Source organism: Eretmochelys imbricata, chromosome 1 (assembly GCF_965152235.1).
Source record: "Eretmochelys imbricata isolate rEreImb1 chromosome 1, rEreImb1.hap1, whole genome shotgun sequence".
NCBI classification, from domain to species: Eukaryota; Metazoa; Chordata; order Testudines; family Cheloniidae; genus Eretmochelys; species Eretmochelys imbricata.
Window position 1 is genome coordinate 336,770,949 of NC_135572.1, and position 18,090 is coordinate 336,789,038.

Sequence of the window (18,090 nt, forward strand, 5' to 3'; positions counted from 1 at the left end):
ATCTGTGAAGCAATGTCCACCCTTTTCACATAAGAATAAGGACAAGATTTTTTGACCAGAGAGTGAGAGACAAGTCGCTTCTGAAACTGTACTTGTCCCATTGCATCAATCATCAGGCCTTAGGTCAACATGCGTGAATAACTGATAAGGCCCCCAATAGGTGTATGCATCACACAACCTCTGTCTTCCAGCAAATAACATAAATAAGAATAGTACATTATGCTTAGTCATAGTAAAAATGAGACGCTAAAGACATGATGCATAGAGCAATGAAATAAAATGAGGCTATCTTTCAACTGTCATCATGCACCCAATAAAGAAATAAAGATGGCATAAAAAAAGTAATGAAGAGGTGTGCCTTGTTTTCATCGATGTCATAGATGAAATATTTTAGAATCATAGCAGGTTTAGATAAATATTTCTAGGGCTGTGTTTCACATTGAGGTTATCTTATCTGAATTGGTCACAAAATCTGTTTCTCTGTTCATATTGGGACAACAAAGAGGTGGAAAGACCGATTTTTATTCCAGAAACTTTCTCTCTCGTTTCTGTTAGATTATAACATTTTATAATCCTCTTGCTAGAAGATTGTTTCCCAAATTAAATTACTCCATTGCTTTGTCCATTTTTGCTTTGGATGACTCAGAACAATAGGGGACACCACCATTTCCTGTATGAGACATTTTGAGAGTCTAATGAACGTGCACTAGGCAGTGTTTCCTGACATTCAACCTAAATTTTCATTTGTTTTATTTTGACCCATGACTCCTACTTGTATCTCTGCTACTATGTTGAAAACTTCTATCTCTCTTTGGTGTTCATCACTGTTCACTTTCTAATACTTGTAGGCAGTTGTCCTCTTTTACATCATTGCTTTGCCAAGCTCTTGATAGACAGAAGAAAAGGTGGATAGCGTGCATGCTTGTCAAAGTAATGACTAAGAGCACGTCTTCATTACCATGCTGAATCGCCGCTACTGCCATTAATGCAGTGGCATTGATTTAGTGGGTATGGTGAAGATGCACTAAGTTGATGGGAGAGCACTCTCCCATCGATATTTGTAATCCACCTCAACAAGAGGCAGAAGCCATGTCGATGGGAGAGTGTCTCCCGTTGACATAGCATAGTGTAGATACTCCTGTAAATTGATTTAAGATATGACAGATTGAATTACATAACTTAACCTACTTCATTTAGATTGATGTACAGCTTAGTTTAGACCAGGCCTAAGAGTAAGTTCCAGAGAGAGAAAGACTAACATCTTTCTGGGCCACAGTATATCGCCTTTGAAGATTTTAACCACTATATTGCATTATAAGCTCATATTTAATTTGCTGTTCACTAGCACTATATTCCACTCTCTTCTTCCATTGAAGATGTATATTTTGGATAATTTTCCCCCAGAGAAGTGTTAGCTTGCATTTTTTCTGTGGTAAATCCTTTTTTGTGTGTATCATAACACCCATTGTTTCATGTTCTCTGTGTATATAAACCTCCCTACTGTATTTTCCAGTGAATGCATCCGATGAAGTGAGCTTTAGCTCACGAAAGCTTATGCTCAGATAAATTTGTTAGTCTCTAAGGTGCCACAAATCCTCCTTTTCTTTTTTGTTGTAATTCTAACATCTCTAGTTCCCTTTATACTATTTCTCACTACCCAATACCTCCTAATTTATCATCATCTGCCACTTAAAACAACGTGTGGTTTATCCTGACTCTTCCAGTTTATTAATAGTGATGCTCAATAAAACCAGACCTAAACCCAACTACTATAGCACCTCCTGGTCATCACTTGCTCCCTTCAAGTTCATATATTGCTATTTACCATTACTTTTGCTCAGTCTTTCAGTTAATTTTCATTCCATGCAATAGATGTCACATTCAATCTAATGGCAATTAATTTTTCATGGATGATTCTGAGAGGTACACTGTAGCAATTGCTTAGCTGAAGCCTACATATATTAAATCTCCCTAAATTTTCTCCATCCATTAATTCGGTAATTTGAGAAAAAATAATCAGGTTTCTCTGGCATGATTTGCACTAGGCTTTATAGGCCTTGGAATTCTAATTCTACGTTTTTTTAACTGAGTTAACTTTTGTCATTTGCATACATTAATACTTATTTCACTTCTTATCCTCCTGCTTCTAAAAAAGGAAAATTATAAATATACTTTTCATTAATCTATTTGTTTTGCAGCACAGAGCAATGCACATCTAATGACATGTGAATATGGATTACTAATTTAGAGTAAGTGCTATCATTTCCACTGGTGTACTTTAATTAAAGGGACCAGTCCTAGTCTTCAGTTTATGTTTTTACAAATAGCCATTGGATGTTTATCATTAGGATTAAGAAATCAGGAAAAATAAATCTGTTATACTAAAATGTTAAAAGTAAAGAAATTAAAGGTTGCCATACAGGTATCTATGATTCTATGATTATTAAAAATAATTGGTTCTTACTATTGTTGCCTTACAGACTATTCTACCCTCTCTCCCCCAATAGAACATACACAGGTTTATTATTATAGGGTTGCTCATGAACATGGAGCTGCTATTTTTTAAATACACAAAAAACACACTGACAGTTTTAGTTTTGGGGCAAAAATAAACAACGATTGTACATCAGTTTTTCAATGAAGGAAAAATTTAGGTCAAATGGCCTAGCAAACTTGACAGTATACTTTTAAGTTTTGATAAATTCACATTTGTTCTGATTTTGATCTCCTTGATTTAACTAACACATCTGGGTTATACTTAAACCTTGCAGTGCGATGGGTTGGGACCCTTAGGGTATGTCTACACTGTAATAAAACACCCACAGCTAGCCCATGTCAGCTGACTTGGGCTCACAGGACTTGGGCTACGGAACTATAAAATTGCAGTGTAGACATTCCAGCCTGAGCCCGAACGTCTACACTGCAATTTTATAACCCTGCAATCTGAGCCCCATAAGCCCAAGTCAGCTGACATGGGCCCGTGGAGGAAGTCTTATTGCAGTCTTATTACCCTAAGAACTTGCAGGCAACCATCATCCAAACTATTAAATGCTAAAAGGGCCTGGGATGCCTTGGAGAGTGTGTTACACTTATACAGAGAGGGAGATTTTGACGTATGCTTACAGCTTCAAAACACAGAAAAGGATGTACAATAAATGGTTACCTTTTGCCTACAGTACTTATTATATATGCACATTTTTCCTCCCATTTCCAATCCAGTACACAAGGATAAGTAGTTCCCATCATTTAGAACTGTTCACATACATTTTTGTAATTGTACAGACTTTCTAGACTTACCTCCTCTATGGATAATCAAAGAAGTTTCACTTCCAACAGGACATTCTTTAAGTATATCCACTACTTCTGCATGGCTCAGGTTCTGTACATTCTGCTGGTTGATCTCAACAATGAGGTCACCTTCACACAAACCAGGACATCCCTGAATGTCTAGAATTTGCTTCACCCTCTGTCCTGTAGGACTGTCTGCTATAGTGAAGCCAAAGCCCTGGGCCCCTTTCACAATGGTTAAGGTCATGAGTTCAGCTTGGGTGGCCCCAGAAGAAGCCATTGATACATTATCATCATGAACAGGTGGTGGGAATGTGCTATCAAGCTGACTATCTGCTGGAATGGAGTGCAAGGGATGTGGTGGTCGATCTGTTACATCTGGAACAGATTGAGAGGTCCTAGAAATGTATTCCAAATAAGTTTCATAGTTATGTCTTCCATTTACCACTGCCGGAGGCCTTTCCATTACTGCAAGTGGTGGCACCATGCTGTTGGCAGGATCTTCAGGATCAAAGGGCAAAGGGTATCCACGACATAGCACCAGGTTGACACTCTGACCAATAGGAACTGACTGGAAGAGTTTGACTACATCTGCGTGAGTATGCCCAAGGACACAAACTTCATTAATATAGACAATGACATCACCTAGAAAGAGAAAAAAATAGTGATGACATGAGAAAACTTCAGTTCCTATTGACACAAAAGGAATGGAATTTGTTTATGAGATCAGACATAGGAAATCACAATTCTACTAAAAAGTAAAATCAATTAGAGCAATATTCAGATCGGCCAAAGGTGATACCCGGCTGCAATTTGTCTGCCTACAAAGATAAATAAGGGTAGTTCAATGCTGAAATAATTATAACAGAGCAACAGCTCTACTATAATTAAGGTTCAGACTAAAGGGTTTTGTCTAAATCTCAGCTCGTCTGCGTGCTCTGCACTCTACATGGTTATTCAGATTGCCTTAAAAATTAGGTGGTGTAAGGTTCTAATAGTGATCCAAAGCTGGGAACATTTGACCAAAGGAATAGGGAGATACAGTCCCAACCCCCTTTCTTAAAGCTGAGTGATTCTGGCAACCTTTTTTGGCTCCCAGATGGAAATCAAACCGGGGTTCAGATCACTGCACCAGAGACCCAGTGCTCAAAGTTACCTCAACAGAGCTCATGGCTTCCACCAGCCCTTTGAAGGAAAATCAAAATGTTATTTCAAAAAGATTGTGCTTCCCCAGTTAGGCCTGTTGTAAATTTCACATTCTTAATATCACACCTAATGAATTATACTGAGCATGTGCAGAGAGTCTGGCCAGCTATCTGGAAAACTATGTTTTCAGCCTAAAACCTGAGACACTCTGAGGGCGTGGCACAGTCATTGGATCTGAGCATCACCCCCAGTATTGAGAGTTGAAATCCTACCTAGAGCAGAAATCTGAAGTAAAACAAAACAAAAAGCAGGAATATTACTCCAATCTGATTCTGTCAAGGGGGGAAATGTAATATTGGCACTGCTGAAGGTGCTGAAATTATTCTTTTTAAAAGAAAAGAAATTACACAAGCAAATGTTTGCTGGGAGGGGAGGATGATTAGAGGAGGAAGAGTAGGTGGGAATAGGATGAGAAGGGTTGGGGGATCAGGGATGATGAGGGCTAGCAGGTGGGGTAGGACACAGGGAAAGGAGACGGGAAGGGGTAAGTGATGGGAACAGGGGCAGAATATGGGCAGGGGCACCTGTCAACTCCACATTTCCCTCCTGGGTGTACGCAATGGCAGTTCACACATCACATAGCTATTGTTTCAGGCTGTATTCATCTCCATCAGGTACTCTTTTTCAGAGATGAATTTTATTTAGATGAATAAGCCACTTAATATCTCTCAAAATCTGCAACCATGAAGTGTGAACCAACTCTGGGAAGAAATCTGAGAATGAACTGTAAACATCTGGGAAAAATCTGCCTCTCTCAAGGTTTTTATATATTTATTATTCATTTTGGCTAAATGTAATCTGAGTACAGCAGAATATTCAGAAGGCGCTGAAACTATTTTTGAAAAGCAAATAAATTACACATGTGAATGCTCACTGGGAGGGGAGGGATGATTGGGGTGCAAGAGTAGGTGGTAATAGGGGAAGAGAGGCTTGGGTCTGCAGCGAGGGATGGAAAATATTATGGAGAGGGGGATAAATGGGAATGGGCGGTAGGGAAGGGAAGAGGGGTGGGGGGGGCTCAAATAAGGAGGAGGGTTTAGGGGGAGTGCAGAGGAGAAGCTGGGAAGGGTTGGGATAGCAGAGAAGTTTAGGGGTCTGCGTGCTGGGATCTGTAGGGCTCTCAGCTCCTCTCCTGGTCCACTGTGTGCTCTGGAGGACCCTGCTCCTCAGGCAGTGTCTAAGCCCCACTCCTACCCCTCCATGTGAGCTGGGATCTGAAGGTAATGCAAATTTATACATCTAAAATCCAGAAAATGAATAGTTACATATCACCCCATGTGCAGGGTTGAGATCAGGGACTGGCCAGGGGTGTGTGGGAGAGGCCCAGTTTGGAGGAGGGGCAGACTATGTGGATCTGAGGCATGGCTGGGGAAGCCTGGCTGAAGCAGGGGCAAGAGTTCCAGCTGGAGGTTAGTTAGTGTTGGGAGTGAAAGTCTGTGCTCAGTGTGCAGGCCTCTGGTAAACTGCTGCCTGGATATGTGTATGCTGCTGCATGGGGCAGGAGACAGCAAGGAACAACTTACATGTTAATGGCTCTTACAGTGCCAACTAATGGCTTAATGGGCAGGGAGAGGGAGCTGGAAATGTTGGTGGGGTGGGGAGTGTGGTGCTACGTGTGGCAGAGAATGGAGAAGGAGAAAGACATACCAGTCTTCTCTCACCTGCTGAAAGTTGTTGTAACTGCCGTACTATAAAACTGCCAAGAGCTTGGGACTTTCATGGATGAAATTTCTCTCACCAGCCCCGTAAGCAACTACACACTGCAAACATTTCAAAGGACAACCATGATCTCTACTCCACTATAACAAAATGTACAGGAGGAGGGAGGTGCACAGAGGAAATTCTATAAGCAACCATGTGGCCTAGTGGAAAGACCACTGGACTGGGACTATTCCTAGCTGTGCCACTGGCATCCTGCTGGCCTTGGGGAAGTCATTTAACCTATCCCTGCCTCAGTTTCCCCTTTGTACAGTGGGGATGATGATGTAAAGTTCTTTGAGATCTAACTAATAAAAAACACTATATAAAAGCTAGCTCTTTTAATTATTAGCTAACCACAGCAGCACATCAGCTGAAAACCTGAGTGAGGATTACAACTGTCTAAATGAACACCAACTGCTAACAACAAATATTTCCTGCTTAAGTAAATAGGAAATTAAATGGCATAAAACTTGTTATCACAGAGTTAAGGTTGCTGGTGATAGCTTGTGCCCTTCCAGAATGTCACGGTTATAAAACTCAAACTTCTGAAAACCAGGAAATACAGAGTTTAAGGTAAATGCCCACACAATCTTAACTCTGCCCTCTTTGAATGATGCCCCAGTACACCCAGAACAATCCCACTCTGCCTTTTCACTAAAGTGGTCAAGTGTCACCTACACTTCCCCTACGCTCTAACACTGAGCCTACAGCCCCAACAGAATACCACACTTACCTCAGACCGATTTACAAGCTCTTTACACTTTCACATAGGACAGGGGTTCTCAAACTTCATTGCACTGTGACCCCTTTCTGAGAACAAAAATTTCTTCACGACCCCAGGAAGGGGGACCGAAGCCTGAGTCCGCCCAAGCCCCACTGCCTGTGTGGGGGAATAAAGCCTGAGCACCACTGCTCCGGGCAGGGGGGCCAAAGCTGAAGCTCAAGGACTTCAGCCTCTAGTCACGGGGCCTGGACCCTGAGCTGTGCTGCCCAGGGCTGAAGCCCTCAGGCTTTGGCTTCGGCCCTGGGCAGTGGAGCTTGGGCTACAGCCCCGGGCCCCAGCAAGTCTAAGCCTGCCCTGGCAACCCCATTCAAAGGTGGTAACAACCCACTTTGGGGTCTGGACCCACAGTTTGAGAACCCCTGACACAGGATACCACCTAAAATTATACTTTCTTCTAGCCAACATTAAATCCACAGACTGCACTCATATCCAGGGGTGCTGGAACTATTTTTATAGTGGGGATGCTGAGAGCCATTGAACCAAACTGTAAGCTCTGTATATAATGGAAACTGCTTCAAGCCAGGAATGTGGCAGCACCCCCAGCACCTTTGCTTAGATCCCCCTCTCACTATCTATAATACCCCTGGCAATAAAACCACAGTGCACTGCTACTTCCACATGCTACACAATTTGGTAGTGAAATTATGCACTCTGGAAACTCAAGGTACGTAAAAATCTCTTTCCTTTGATCATACACATGGGGGTGGGGGGAGAGGAAATGGGACTCAGCTCCAGATCGTCTCATAGCACAGTCACAGCTCTATGGTGCTTCTCAAACTAATCACCAGATTTCCTCATATCACAATCACAGCTCTTCCAAATGGCTCCTGCCACAGGTGCTGGCTTTCTCCTTGCCCCAGGGGCGTTCAACCCGCAATCCGCCCCATTCCCTGCCCCCACTCCACTCCTTCTCCATACCCCCACCCTTCCCCCGCCTCTTTCTGCCCAGTTCCACCTCCTCTCCCCCTCCCCCCAACTCCTCCCGCATGCTGCTGAACAGCTGAGGGGGAGGAGTTGACAGGTGGGGCCACTGGCAGGCGCTGGGGTGAAGGGGAGAAGCTGCCTGCTGGTGGGTGCTAAACACCCACTAATTTTTTTCCTTGGATGCGCCATTCAGTTGTGCTGTTCATGTAATTCTTTACTGGAGTCTCTATCTACTCTTTTGTATCTAACATACACCACTTTGGTATCAGATTTGACAGAGACAGAATGGGATTACTAGATAGTTACAATTAGGAAAAGGACGAATATGTCAGGAACATTTTAATCTGAACAATATCAGATTTTGCGGTGCCTGTGTCTGCAGGAGGGGTCGAGTGGATGCCGATGGGCTAAAAGTTCACAGGGCATGTAAGTTTCTGTGTGAGAAATAATCATCTTGCATTGAATGGGACCTCTACCATTGCCTTTAAAGGTCACCATTTGCTACCACATATCACATGGTTACTCTGGTTATTTCCTATTCTAAGTATAGGCAAAAGTTTATCTAATATCACTGTGTGCGAGCTATTGCCAAATGATAACTTTTTATGGTTAACCACTGTGCCTCATCACTTTCAGTCAACATTGGGTTCACGGGTCTCCACTCTGCTCATGTAGCAGCCCTTTTCTACCGAAGAAAAGTAGTTCAAAATAAGTTTCAGTTGACTTAGGTGTCTTCCCATGACCAGGACTAGTCAATATATTGGTGATTATCAACAAATATTCATATTATGGTAGAACCTACAGGCCAGAGCCTGGATTAAAATAAATAGCAACTTATTTGTCCACACAATAGCCAAAGTACTTACTAGCCTATTTTTGTTTCCGTCTTCAATAAAGCTAAAATGGCATGCATCTTTTATAACACAGAAAATGGCTATGTGGTCAGAATAATCATCAAGCTACAGTTGTGTTGTAAGTGACAATATTTTTATCTTTCTGCAATTAAGTTATATACCAATAAACTATGATAGCTCTAGGTTCACTGCCAGATACATAGCTTAATTATTTGAGCTAAAATAATATGCACTATCAATTTTATGTTTTAATGGTACCTCAAGATTCAGTAATTAAATTAAAAATTTTTTTGCTACTGGAATTGCTTTCAATTAATGTATGAAATTGTTTCCTGGAAGCACCCTCATCACAGATCTAATCAAGAGAGTGGAGGGAAAAAACGAGTTGCCACTACAGGGAAAGGAAAGAATATTGTGTATGTAAAAATGAATTGGTCAGTTCACACGTGATCAGACTAACAACCTGACAGCAGTTAATTGCATACTTTTAAAATTCACATGCATAAGTGGTAATTCATGTAGAGATTTCTTCAAAGGGGGGCCAAGCACGCAAATGCTGACAGATTTTGTTTAAACGTTTGAGAATAATATGCAGAGAATGACACATACTGCATGAATGTGCATCTTAAAATACAGGTTGAAAGACGAAGTTTAGTTATACAGAAATGCATAGGAAGCTCTGCGAGAACAGAGATGATGCTCACTTACACAGATGCTGCAAACAATTTATAGTTTTAAATCTGACCTTTTAGAAATTAAGTAAACAAAATACTGTACTGAATAAAAGTGACAATTGCTGTGTTTCATCTTTATTTGTGATCTAGTTCTTGCTTTAATCTTTATTTGCAACCTACTTTATAAAAGAGATCAGACCTTGACTGTCACATATCTAACACATGATTAAAGAGACAGTTAACTTGAAAGTCACCATTCTGTCAGATATGTTTGTACCTGCTGTTGTTACAAGTAACACCTAACATTGTTGTTAGTGAAAGTAACTAGAAAAAACAAATATTCTTTGGGTTTTTTTCCAGTTTGTTGACTCTGTGCATTTGACAGCACATTGTGTAGAGTCAGTTTCATAGTTTTGTTGATTCTCAACTGTACTTCCTGTTTCATGAACTAGCATGATGGTATCACGCTTATGCACTGGTCCTGAGTTTGTTCCATGTATGGTCTAATGGACAAGGAACTGAATTAGAAGTCAGAAGACCTTGGTCTATTCCTTGCCTCTACCACTGGCCTGCTGCATGACAATAGGAAAATCATGTTGTCTTTCTGTGTCTATTTCCCATCCAACCCTTTAGCTGTCTTGCCTCTAGACTTCAAGTTGAGGCAGGGACTGCCTCTCTGTTTTTCTGTCCTACCACAATGGTGCTCTGATCTCAGTTGTGGACCTCTAGATGCCACCATAATACAAATAATATCAGAATGTATATTTTTAATTAGTCAGCTCAAAAAATGCAAGTTGACATGTTCAAGTGTCCCTTTAAGCACCACTTAGATACTAGGAGCTGGCCCAGTGCATCCCCATTATCAGCTAATATTGTCCCAATTATCCTAAGTCATTACAATTTATTATCATTACTAAGATGATTTCCAAGTATATGTATTGTTAAAGCAGCTCTCCTAAAAGAGCACATTCCAATTAAGAGGAGCATTGTATAAAAATAATTTACAAACAAAAAAGGGCACTGTTCTTTCATATGGACAGATCTTTTCAAATCCTATTAGAACTGTTCTGGAAATAATTCCATATTACCCATTCCATCCACCTTATTTGTGAAAGTTTACAAAATTCTCATGAATAGAATTTTCTGTTCTAATATCTGGCTCTGCAACTGTTGCACATAGTACCGTTCAGGTGAGAACTTCCCTCTGCAAGATTCTAGAGTCAGGCAAAATGCTTCCAAGTAGTGAGGGCCAGAGCAGCCCCCTTGTAACTGTTGTATCAATGCATCTTTTTCTTCCTTTCCAGACTGCTGACCAGTGCACAGAGATGTGGTGGTCATGGCCCTGTTTTCATTCCTCCTCTCTTTTTATCCTCCTGCTCAGGCAGTGAAGGGCTTTGGATTAAGGCTATTTACTCCACAGGAGCCGGGAAATCATCTTGTGCCATCTTCTTCTTCCCCTTATGCATGCTTGCAGGGTTAGTCACAATCTAATCCTCAAAATAATATTGTCTTCATAAACTAGGAAACCACACCGGCTAATTCAGCAGTGGGCAAAACTGCCAGGGAAAAGAACAACTCGAGAAAAATTCAGCCAAAATTCAGAACCAAATCTGAAAGGTTTGGATAAGAATCCCCATTTCCAGAATCTATCTATCCCCTATCTTCCCCCCAGTGAAAAAACCCGGACCAAAACCAATCACCACAAGATTGCACAAGACTGTGTGGTCTTTGCTGGGTCAGCTGCCCTTTTCAGGTTTCTTGGGCTTCTATGGGTGAGCATTGTATTCTGGATTGCCTTTGTGATGTGAAAGTCATGGAGTTAATGCAATCTGAAGATAACATTTGATGCAGCAGTGACTTCTAAACCTTCTGAGACTCACGGTGTCCATGTTACAAGATCATATGGAGAAGGGAATGTTGAAGGCTGAGAAAGTGGAGATGCAAAGCAAGGGCCGGGGGAGAAACACTGAATGGAGGAATGAATTATTGAGTCCAATCCAGAAAAAATTAGCTGAATGTGACCGTACCCATACCCAGAGGGACAGGAGAAGAGGTACAGGCTGAAGGAGGATAATATCTCAGGTAATTTAGATAAACCTCTGAGCTTTAGGAGCTCCTCCAAACCAAGCCCAGTTTCCAGACCTTTTGAGGTTTGCTCATCATAAATCTCAAATTCATGCCTCCTGGGTTCTTGTGACATGACAAAACTAACACAGAACGAGCAATGTTTGCTCAGTGGAGAAGCACAGCATTTGGCAGCAAGAGGCACTGTTTGTCAGCATTAAAGAGCCAATGTCATAATCAGGCAAAGTTTAAAAATATATTTTAGAAAGACTAGTAATGTGTCATTTATCTTTCCTGCATTTCCTCTCCTACTGCTAGTAATAATAACTGGTACATTTGGACAAAGATAGCAGCATTCTCCTTTTTAGTTAGCTTATTCTACCACAGTGATTCATTCAGTGAGCCATAGTCTGGTTCCTGATATCACAATCATTCCCAGGGTGAGGAGTTCTCATTAGGGCTCTGCAAAACATTTGCACCAAGCCTCAACATTTGCCTAGCTTTGAGGCTTGATATGTGAAAATGGGTGGAGGTTGTTTACATACACACCTATATAATTCATTAGTCTCACTTCCCCATTTAGTTCCCCCCCACCCTCGCCATTCCTCCCTCTCTCCCTCTCTCTCCCACAAGCTGCAGGACCTGCCCATGTCTCCTTAGATCTCTTGTTGAAGGGGAAGGTAGGGGAAGTAGGAGTATGGAGAGGATTCTCTAGAAGGGTCATTTCTTTTTCTAGGCTGGAGTTCATTATTCCAACTCCATCACTGATTCCACATGTCCATCACTATAAGAACAGATTCCTGTACCTGGTTGAAAATCCAAGGGCCAAATTCAGAAGTGAGTCTAAGGAAGTCTGAGTTTGTTTAACTTACACTTTCTTCCAGTCCCCTCTGCCACTGCTATGCCAATTTAGACACTCTAGACTGACTTATGTATTCAGAGTCCCCTGGACTTAAAGATCTGAATTCAGAGATAATATTTAAGTTAACTTAGTCTCCCTTTACACAGCCAGAGGCTTGGTCTACACTAGAAAATAAAGTTGGCTTAACTACATCGCTCAATGGTGTGAAAAATCCACATCTCTCAGCTTAGATCCATCAACCTAGCTACTGCCTGTTGGGGAAATGGATTCCTTTGCCAAAAGGAGAATCCCTCCTGTCGGTGTTGGCAGTGCTGCTTCAGCATTTCAAGTGTCGACAAGCCCTTAGAGCTACTTACACCAATCTCTAAGGGAGTTAAAAGTGATGCTATTTACTCACAAATTAATATGGTTTCTACTCTAATTTAACGTACGCCTCCTTATGGTTCCTCAGTCTGTATGTTACCCTAATTTAGCCTCCTTCTGAGTTTGGTAGCGCATGTGTAAATACTAGCTATAAGGAACTGAGTGAGTAAGATGGAGTCAAAGGGTATTTCTACTCTGGAGCTGAAGATATAATTTCCAGCTCAGGTAGACATACCTATGCTAGCTTTGATGGAAGCTAAGGATTCAGAAGGGATTGTACTCAGGACAGCTAGCCTGTCCCACTGCCCATGCAGCCATGGCTACAGTGCTATTTTTAGTATGCCGGCCCAACCAGAGCTAGGGCAGGTATGTGGATCCGAGCTGGAAATGATACCTCCAGCTCCAGTGTAGACTACATTACACTACAGACTTAAGTCAACCTATGTTAGGTCAACTTACAGCCACCAGAGTAATTACTCCAGTGGCTGATGTCTACACTTCCTCCTTCTGTCTGTGGTGCATGTCCTCCCCAGGAGTGCTTCCACCGACTGAAGGGGGCAGTGTGAAGCGCTGAGAGCCAAACAGTCAACAGCCAATGTAAGTAACACTGTCTGCAGAGACATTGTGTGGCCCTAATTACATCGACATAAAGCCTACACCTCTGGCGGAGGTGGAGTTATTATATTGGTGTAGTAGGGCACTTACATCGGCGAGACAAGGCAGTAGTGTGTACACTGATATAATTAGATTGAAGTAAGCTGCCTTATGTCGACCTAAATGTGTAGTGTAAACCAGGCCTAAGTCAATGCACATCACCTCTGAATTTGGCTCTGCAACTCTGTACCACTCTGCTCCTGCCTACCTCTCAGATTTCCTTTGCTCTTAATCCTAGCTTTTATACCTGAGCGTCTACTCATTTGTCTTGATACTCCCTTTCTTTTTCTCCAATTAACATCTCTGTTGCTTCTTTCACCCTGACCATCCCCACAGTGCCTGGGACAGCCTCCCTCTTCCTGTGTATCAAGTAGTAGTGCTCTCCTCCTTCAGATATATTTCCAATTCACTTCTTCTGGTCAGCCTCCCTCTAACTGTTTATCTGTTCCTACTCTCATCCCCAAACTGTATATTTAAAATAATTTTTAAAAAATGATCTACACACACTATATATGCTTTGGAACTAACAAAATAAAAACAAAGGAGAAGCAGGTTTACTCAAAAAGTGTGCTTAGCCACATACTCAGTTGCCATGTACTTATCTTTTCCCAACATTGCTGGGCCAGATTCTGCTCTATTTTATAGTTGTGACTACAGATTTTAGTTCATTGGCTTTAGAGGAGTTACTGTGACTTTACAGGTGTCACAGAGCAGAAGTTAGCCCTACATTTAAATAATTCTTTAAGTTTGCCTGAACAGATATAGCTTTTTAAGATGCTGTGGAAGATCAAAATATGAGGAAATTTAGACACGGTCTGCTCACATTGGGTGTTGCACCTGGCAGTCATTTACACTCAAGCAAACAACTATAAATAATCATGTGGTTATAGAGCTTGTCCCATGTCTCTATGATACGTTTGTAAAAAGTAATTACAGCTAGACTCCTACATACATATTTAGGCTCATAAATCAGTGGCCTGATTTTCCTTTTTCAAAATCTCAGTCCTTTTTCCTACTAATACTAATCACTTTTTAAAAGGAAATGATATGCCTCAGTTGTAATCAAATGTTAAGGGAGACTTTAGAGTAAGATGGATGCCTTCTATTTGTTTCTACTGGCCTATTAAAAGTACCTGCCACAACAAGGTATAACTTACTTCTTTTACAAATGAATGTTGAATCAATTGCTAAAATGTGCAGCCCATAATCTCCCAGGAGTGCATATCTATAAAAGCAACAGATATCGATTGGTAGAGAGCTGTATACTTAAAACTTTAGACCCTCCTATTAGCTTTAAAACAGATCTATCTAATAGACAATATTATTGCAGTCACCCATCAAATTAAACAGGCACAGTGAAATGGAAAGAGCTGCTGAGAGATCCATAAATCCATGGCTGCTTCTATGAAGAAGCTCTGTGCTATCAGCTCTGCTTGATGCTAAAATAGAACACTGAGTGGCTCATCAGAATATTTGAATAGTTCTTCTGCGACTGGCATGGAAATCCTGTGCTCTCGGCCTCCTCCACATGAGAAAGCTACCGATCTCCTGACATCAATCTCTATGTAGCTGCGAAGTTGCTACTAACTTGTGGATGGCAGGTGTGCCAGCACCTACATCAAGTTTCATGCAGCCTCAAAGATGCACTATAGTCGGATCACTATAGTCATGTTTCATTGCACTGTGGCCTCCACCCTTTTCCACAGCTGTTGGCAAACATTATTTTCCTAGTTGGATTCAAAGAGCAAAGTACCTTTTGTTGCACTAATATTTGCCTCTGGCTGAAAACCTTGTGACACATGCAATCTAGACCCAGGAAAGGTTGTGTCACTGCCTGCCCTGTAACCTTGGGTGCCTCACAGTGCTTTGCTGTTGTAGCTCTTAACCTGGGCCATTCACATACAGCTTAACAGCATGCAGGGCACACCCTGAGTGTCTGTGTATAGCTCCAGCCTTGACCCAGCAGTTCTGACCCCGGCAACTTGTCAGCAGTACTTGCAGGGTGGTTACTACTTGCAGGGGTTTTACAAGCACAAGGCATTAAAGTCAGAAAGGTTACAAGAGAAATAAAGATACAACGCTTTCTAGTAGCTACAACTTAACAAGAGAGACTTGGTTCAAGGTAAAATTCTTACCAGATGATCCCAGCAACAAGGCTGATCAAATTCTCAGGTCAAGAACTCCCCCTCCCAGGCCCAAAGTCAAAGGGCAGGTTCCTTTGTCTTCTTAGGTGACACAGCGAGATAGGGAGAGAGATACCTTGGGGTTTTCTGCCCCTTTCTTTTATAGTCCAGGTGACTTTTGAGGTGGATTCTTCTGAGGGTTACCCTTCAAAGCAAAGTTTGTTCAAACAGAAAAGAAGGCAACATGGACTATGGTGATATAGGATGCTCCATGTTCTTCCTTCTCACTCATGTTTGCTGAAATGCAAATTTGCTTTGTGTCCTGCCATCTCCTCTTCCTGCTATCTTGAGGACCCAGTTTACTACTTATATGTAAGGCTAGATTTTAGTCATGGGTATTTTTAGTAAAAGTCACGGACAGGTCATGGGCAGTAAACAAAAATTCATGGCCCGTGACCTGTCCATGACTTTTCCTAAAAATACCTGTGACTAAAATGGGCTGGGGGTGCAGGTGGGTGCTCTGTGGGGGGGCAGTCCATGGGTACCTTGGGTGCTGGGGGAGGTGGTGGTGGTGGAGGGGTCAGGGGGCTCCGTGCGCTGCTCTCGCCACAAACACCGGCTGCTGCAGCTCCAATTGGCTGGGAATCACAGCCAGTGGGAGCTTTGTGGGTGGGGCCTGTAGGCACGAGCAGCAGTGCGGAATCCCCCCTGACCCATTTGCCACCTAGGAGCTGCAGGGCCTTGGGAGCTGGGGAGCTCCCCATCCTGAGGTAAGCCCCCCCCAACCCTCTGCCCCCTCCTACACACCCAAACTGCTGCTGTGCTGGCCCAGGGGCTGCCTGGCTTGTGCAGCCCCTGAGCCAGCAACTGCGGCTGCAGAAGTCACAAAGGTCACGGAATCCATGACTTCCATTACCTCTGTGACAGACTCGCAGACTTACCTATATGTAAAATGAGGTAAACACACATTTCTTTGTTCAGGATACTTCTGCCCGGAGAGAGCTGTGTGGTTTTGAACACATGCTAAGAACACCACACTTGGGGATTTCATTACTTTACATAGAACGTTGCTACCTACAATTCACCACAATACTATTGACCAGTGAGTTATGAGTTTTCAAATGATACTTCACCAGGTGGATTATTACAATCATATGTAGCATGTGAATACAAGGATGCTTTCGGTCACACCTGCCCATCGAGAGAGCCTCACAAAGCTTCAGTGTAGACACTACCTATGCTGACAGGAGGGGTTCTCCTGTCAGTACAGGTAATCCACCTCCCTGAGAGGCAGTTAACTAGGTTGATGGAAGAATTCTTCTAACTATCTTCAGCGGTCTTGCTAAGAATTCTTCCATCAACCTAATAGTGTCTACATGGGAGTTAGGTTGGCTTAATTATGTCGCTCAGGACTGTGGATTTTTCACACCCCTGAGTGATGTATCTGGGTTGACCTAACTTTTTTGTGTAGACCAGGCATTATATTAAAGATTGCACAGGAATAATTCTGCTCTTAATTACAGTTGCGCAACCCCACTAAAGCCAATAAGGTTACAGAAGTTTATAGCATACATATATAACTGAGGATAAAATTTGGCCCTGCAACTGGAACTCTTGATGTACAAGGCAGGATAGAATCTAGTTCACTCTCCCAGTTTGCTTGCTCTGGGGGGCTAACAGGAGTAAAAGAAAAAAAAAAAGTAAAACCTTTCATTTCCTCCTCCCCCCCCCCCACTCAGGTAAGTAGAGGTGATTTTAAATACATGCTAAAATCAGATCTGTTAAATAAGCAGGTGCCATTTTATACAGTCAATTTTTTTAGTAGAACTCCATTTTAATTTTACTCTGACCCAATGCATGCGCCTAATTAAAAAGCTGGCTTTTAAAAATTTTGTGCTTAACCAGCATGCATCCGGTAATTACAGTCAGGCAGATGTGGATTAGTCGAAGAAACTATTTACATTTCTTTTGTATGTTGCATATAGTGGTAAGAGCTATTTAAATAGATGTATTTAATTTTTTCTTTTGGAAAGGAAGAATAAAATAAATTCAGAGAGAATCTAAAGACTCTGATTATTTGCTGATCTGGTAAACGTGAAAAATTGCAGATTAAGGCTAAGTAAAGCAATAAAAAAAGAAGATATATTGCAAAGCTCCAATGAGCAGGCATACAGTCTGCCTAGTTAGCCAGTTTTTTCACTTCAAGAATCTGATAGCATAAAATGGATGGTAAAGCTGCCACCTTGCAAAAATATAATGAATTTTAAACAAAAAGCAATGTATAATTTGCAGGAGAGACCTGATAAAATGGAAAACAGGCCCTGTTTCTAAGGAAGCTTTTTATTTACTGACTAACTAAGCCTATTTTGTCTAGGCTTTCCTTACAGGAAGTACTTTATCATCATAAAAAACCTGGCACAAGTAAACCGCATGACAGGACATCAGTAGATCTGAAGAGCAAGGCAAAAATGTATACCACGTTTATGTAGCTCACGAAAGCTTATGCTCAAATAAATTTGTTAGTCTCTAAGGTGCCACAAGTTCTCCTTTTCTTTTTGTGGATACAGACTAACATGGCTGCTACTCTGAAACA

At 41.8% G+C, this 18,090-nt stretch overlaps 1 protein-coding gene across 1 annotated transcript in view; it reads right to left on the reverse strand.

Moving 5' to 3' along the window:
• Window positions 1-18,090, reverse strand: part of MAGI2 (membrane associated guanylate kinase, WW and PDZ domain containing 2) — a 1,194,001-nt gene that overhangs the window by 180,619 nt on the left and 995,292 nt on the right. The window contains exon 10 of the mRNA XM_077807869.1: window positions 3,298-3,933. Within this exon, the coding sequence (XP_077663995.1) occupies window positions 3,298-3,933 (636 nt within the window). The remainder of the gene's footprint in view (window positions 1-3,297; window positions 3,934-18,090) is intronic.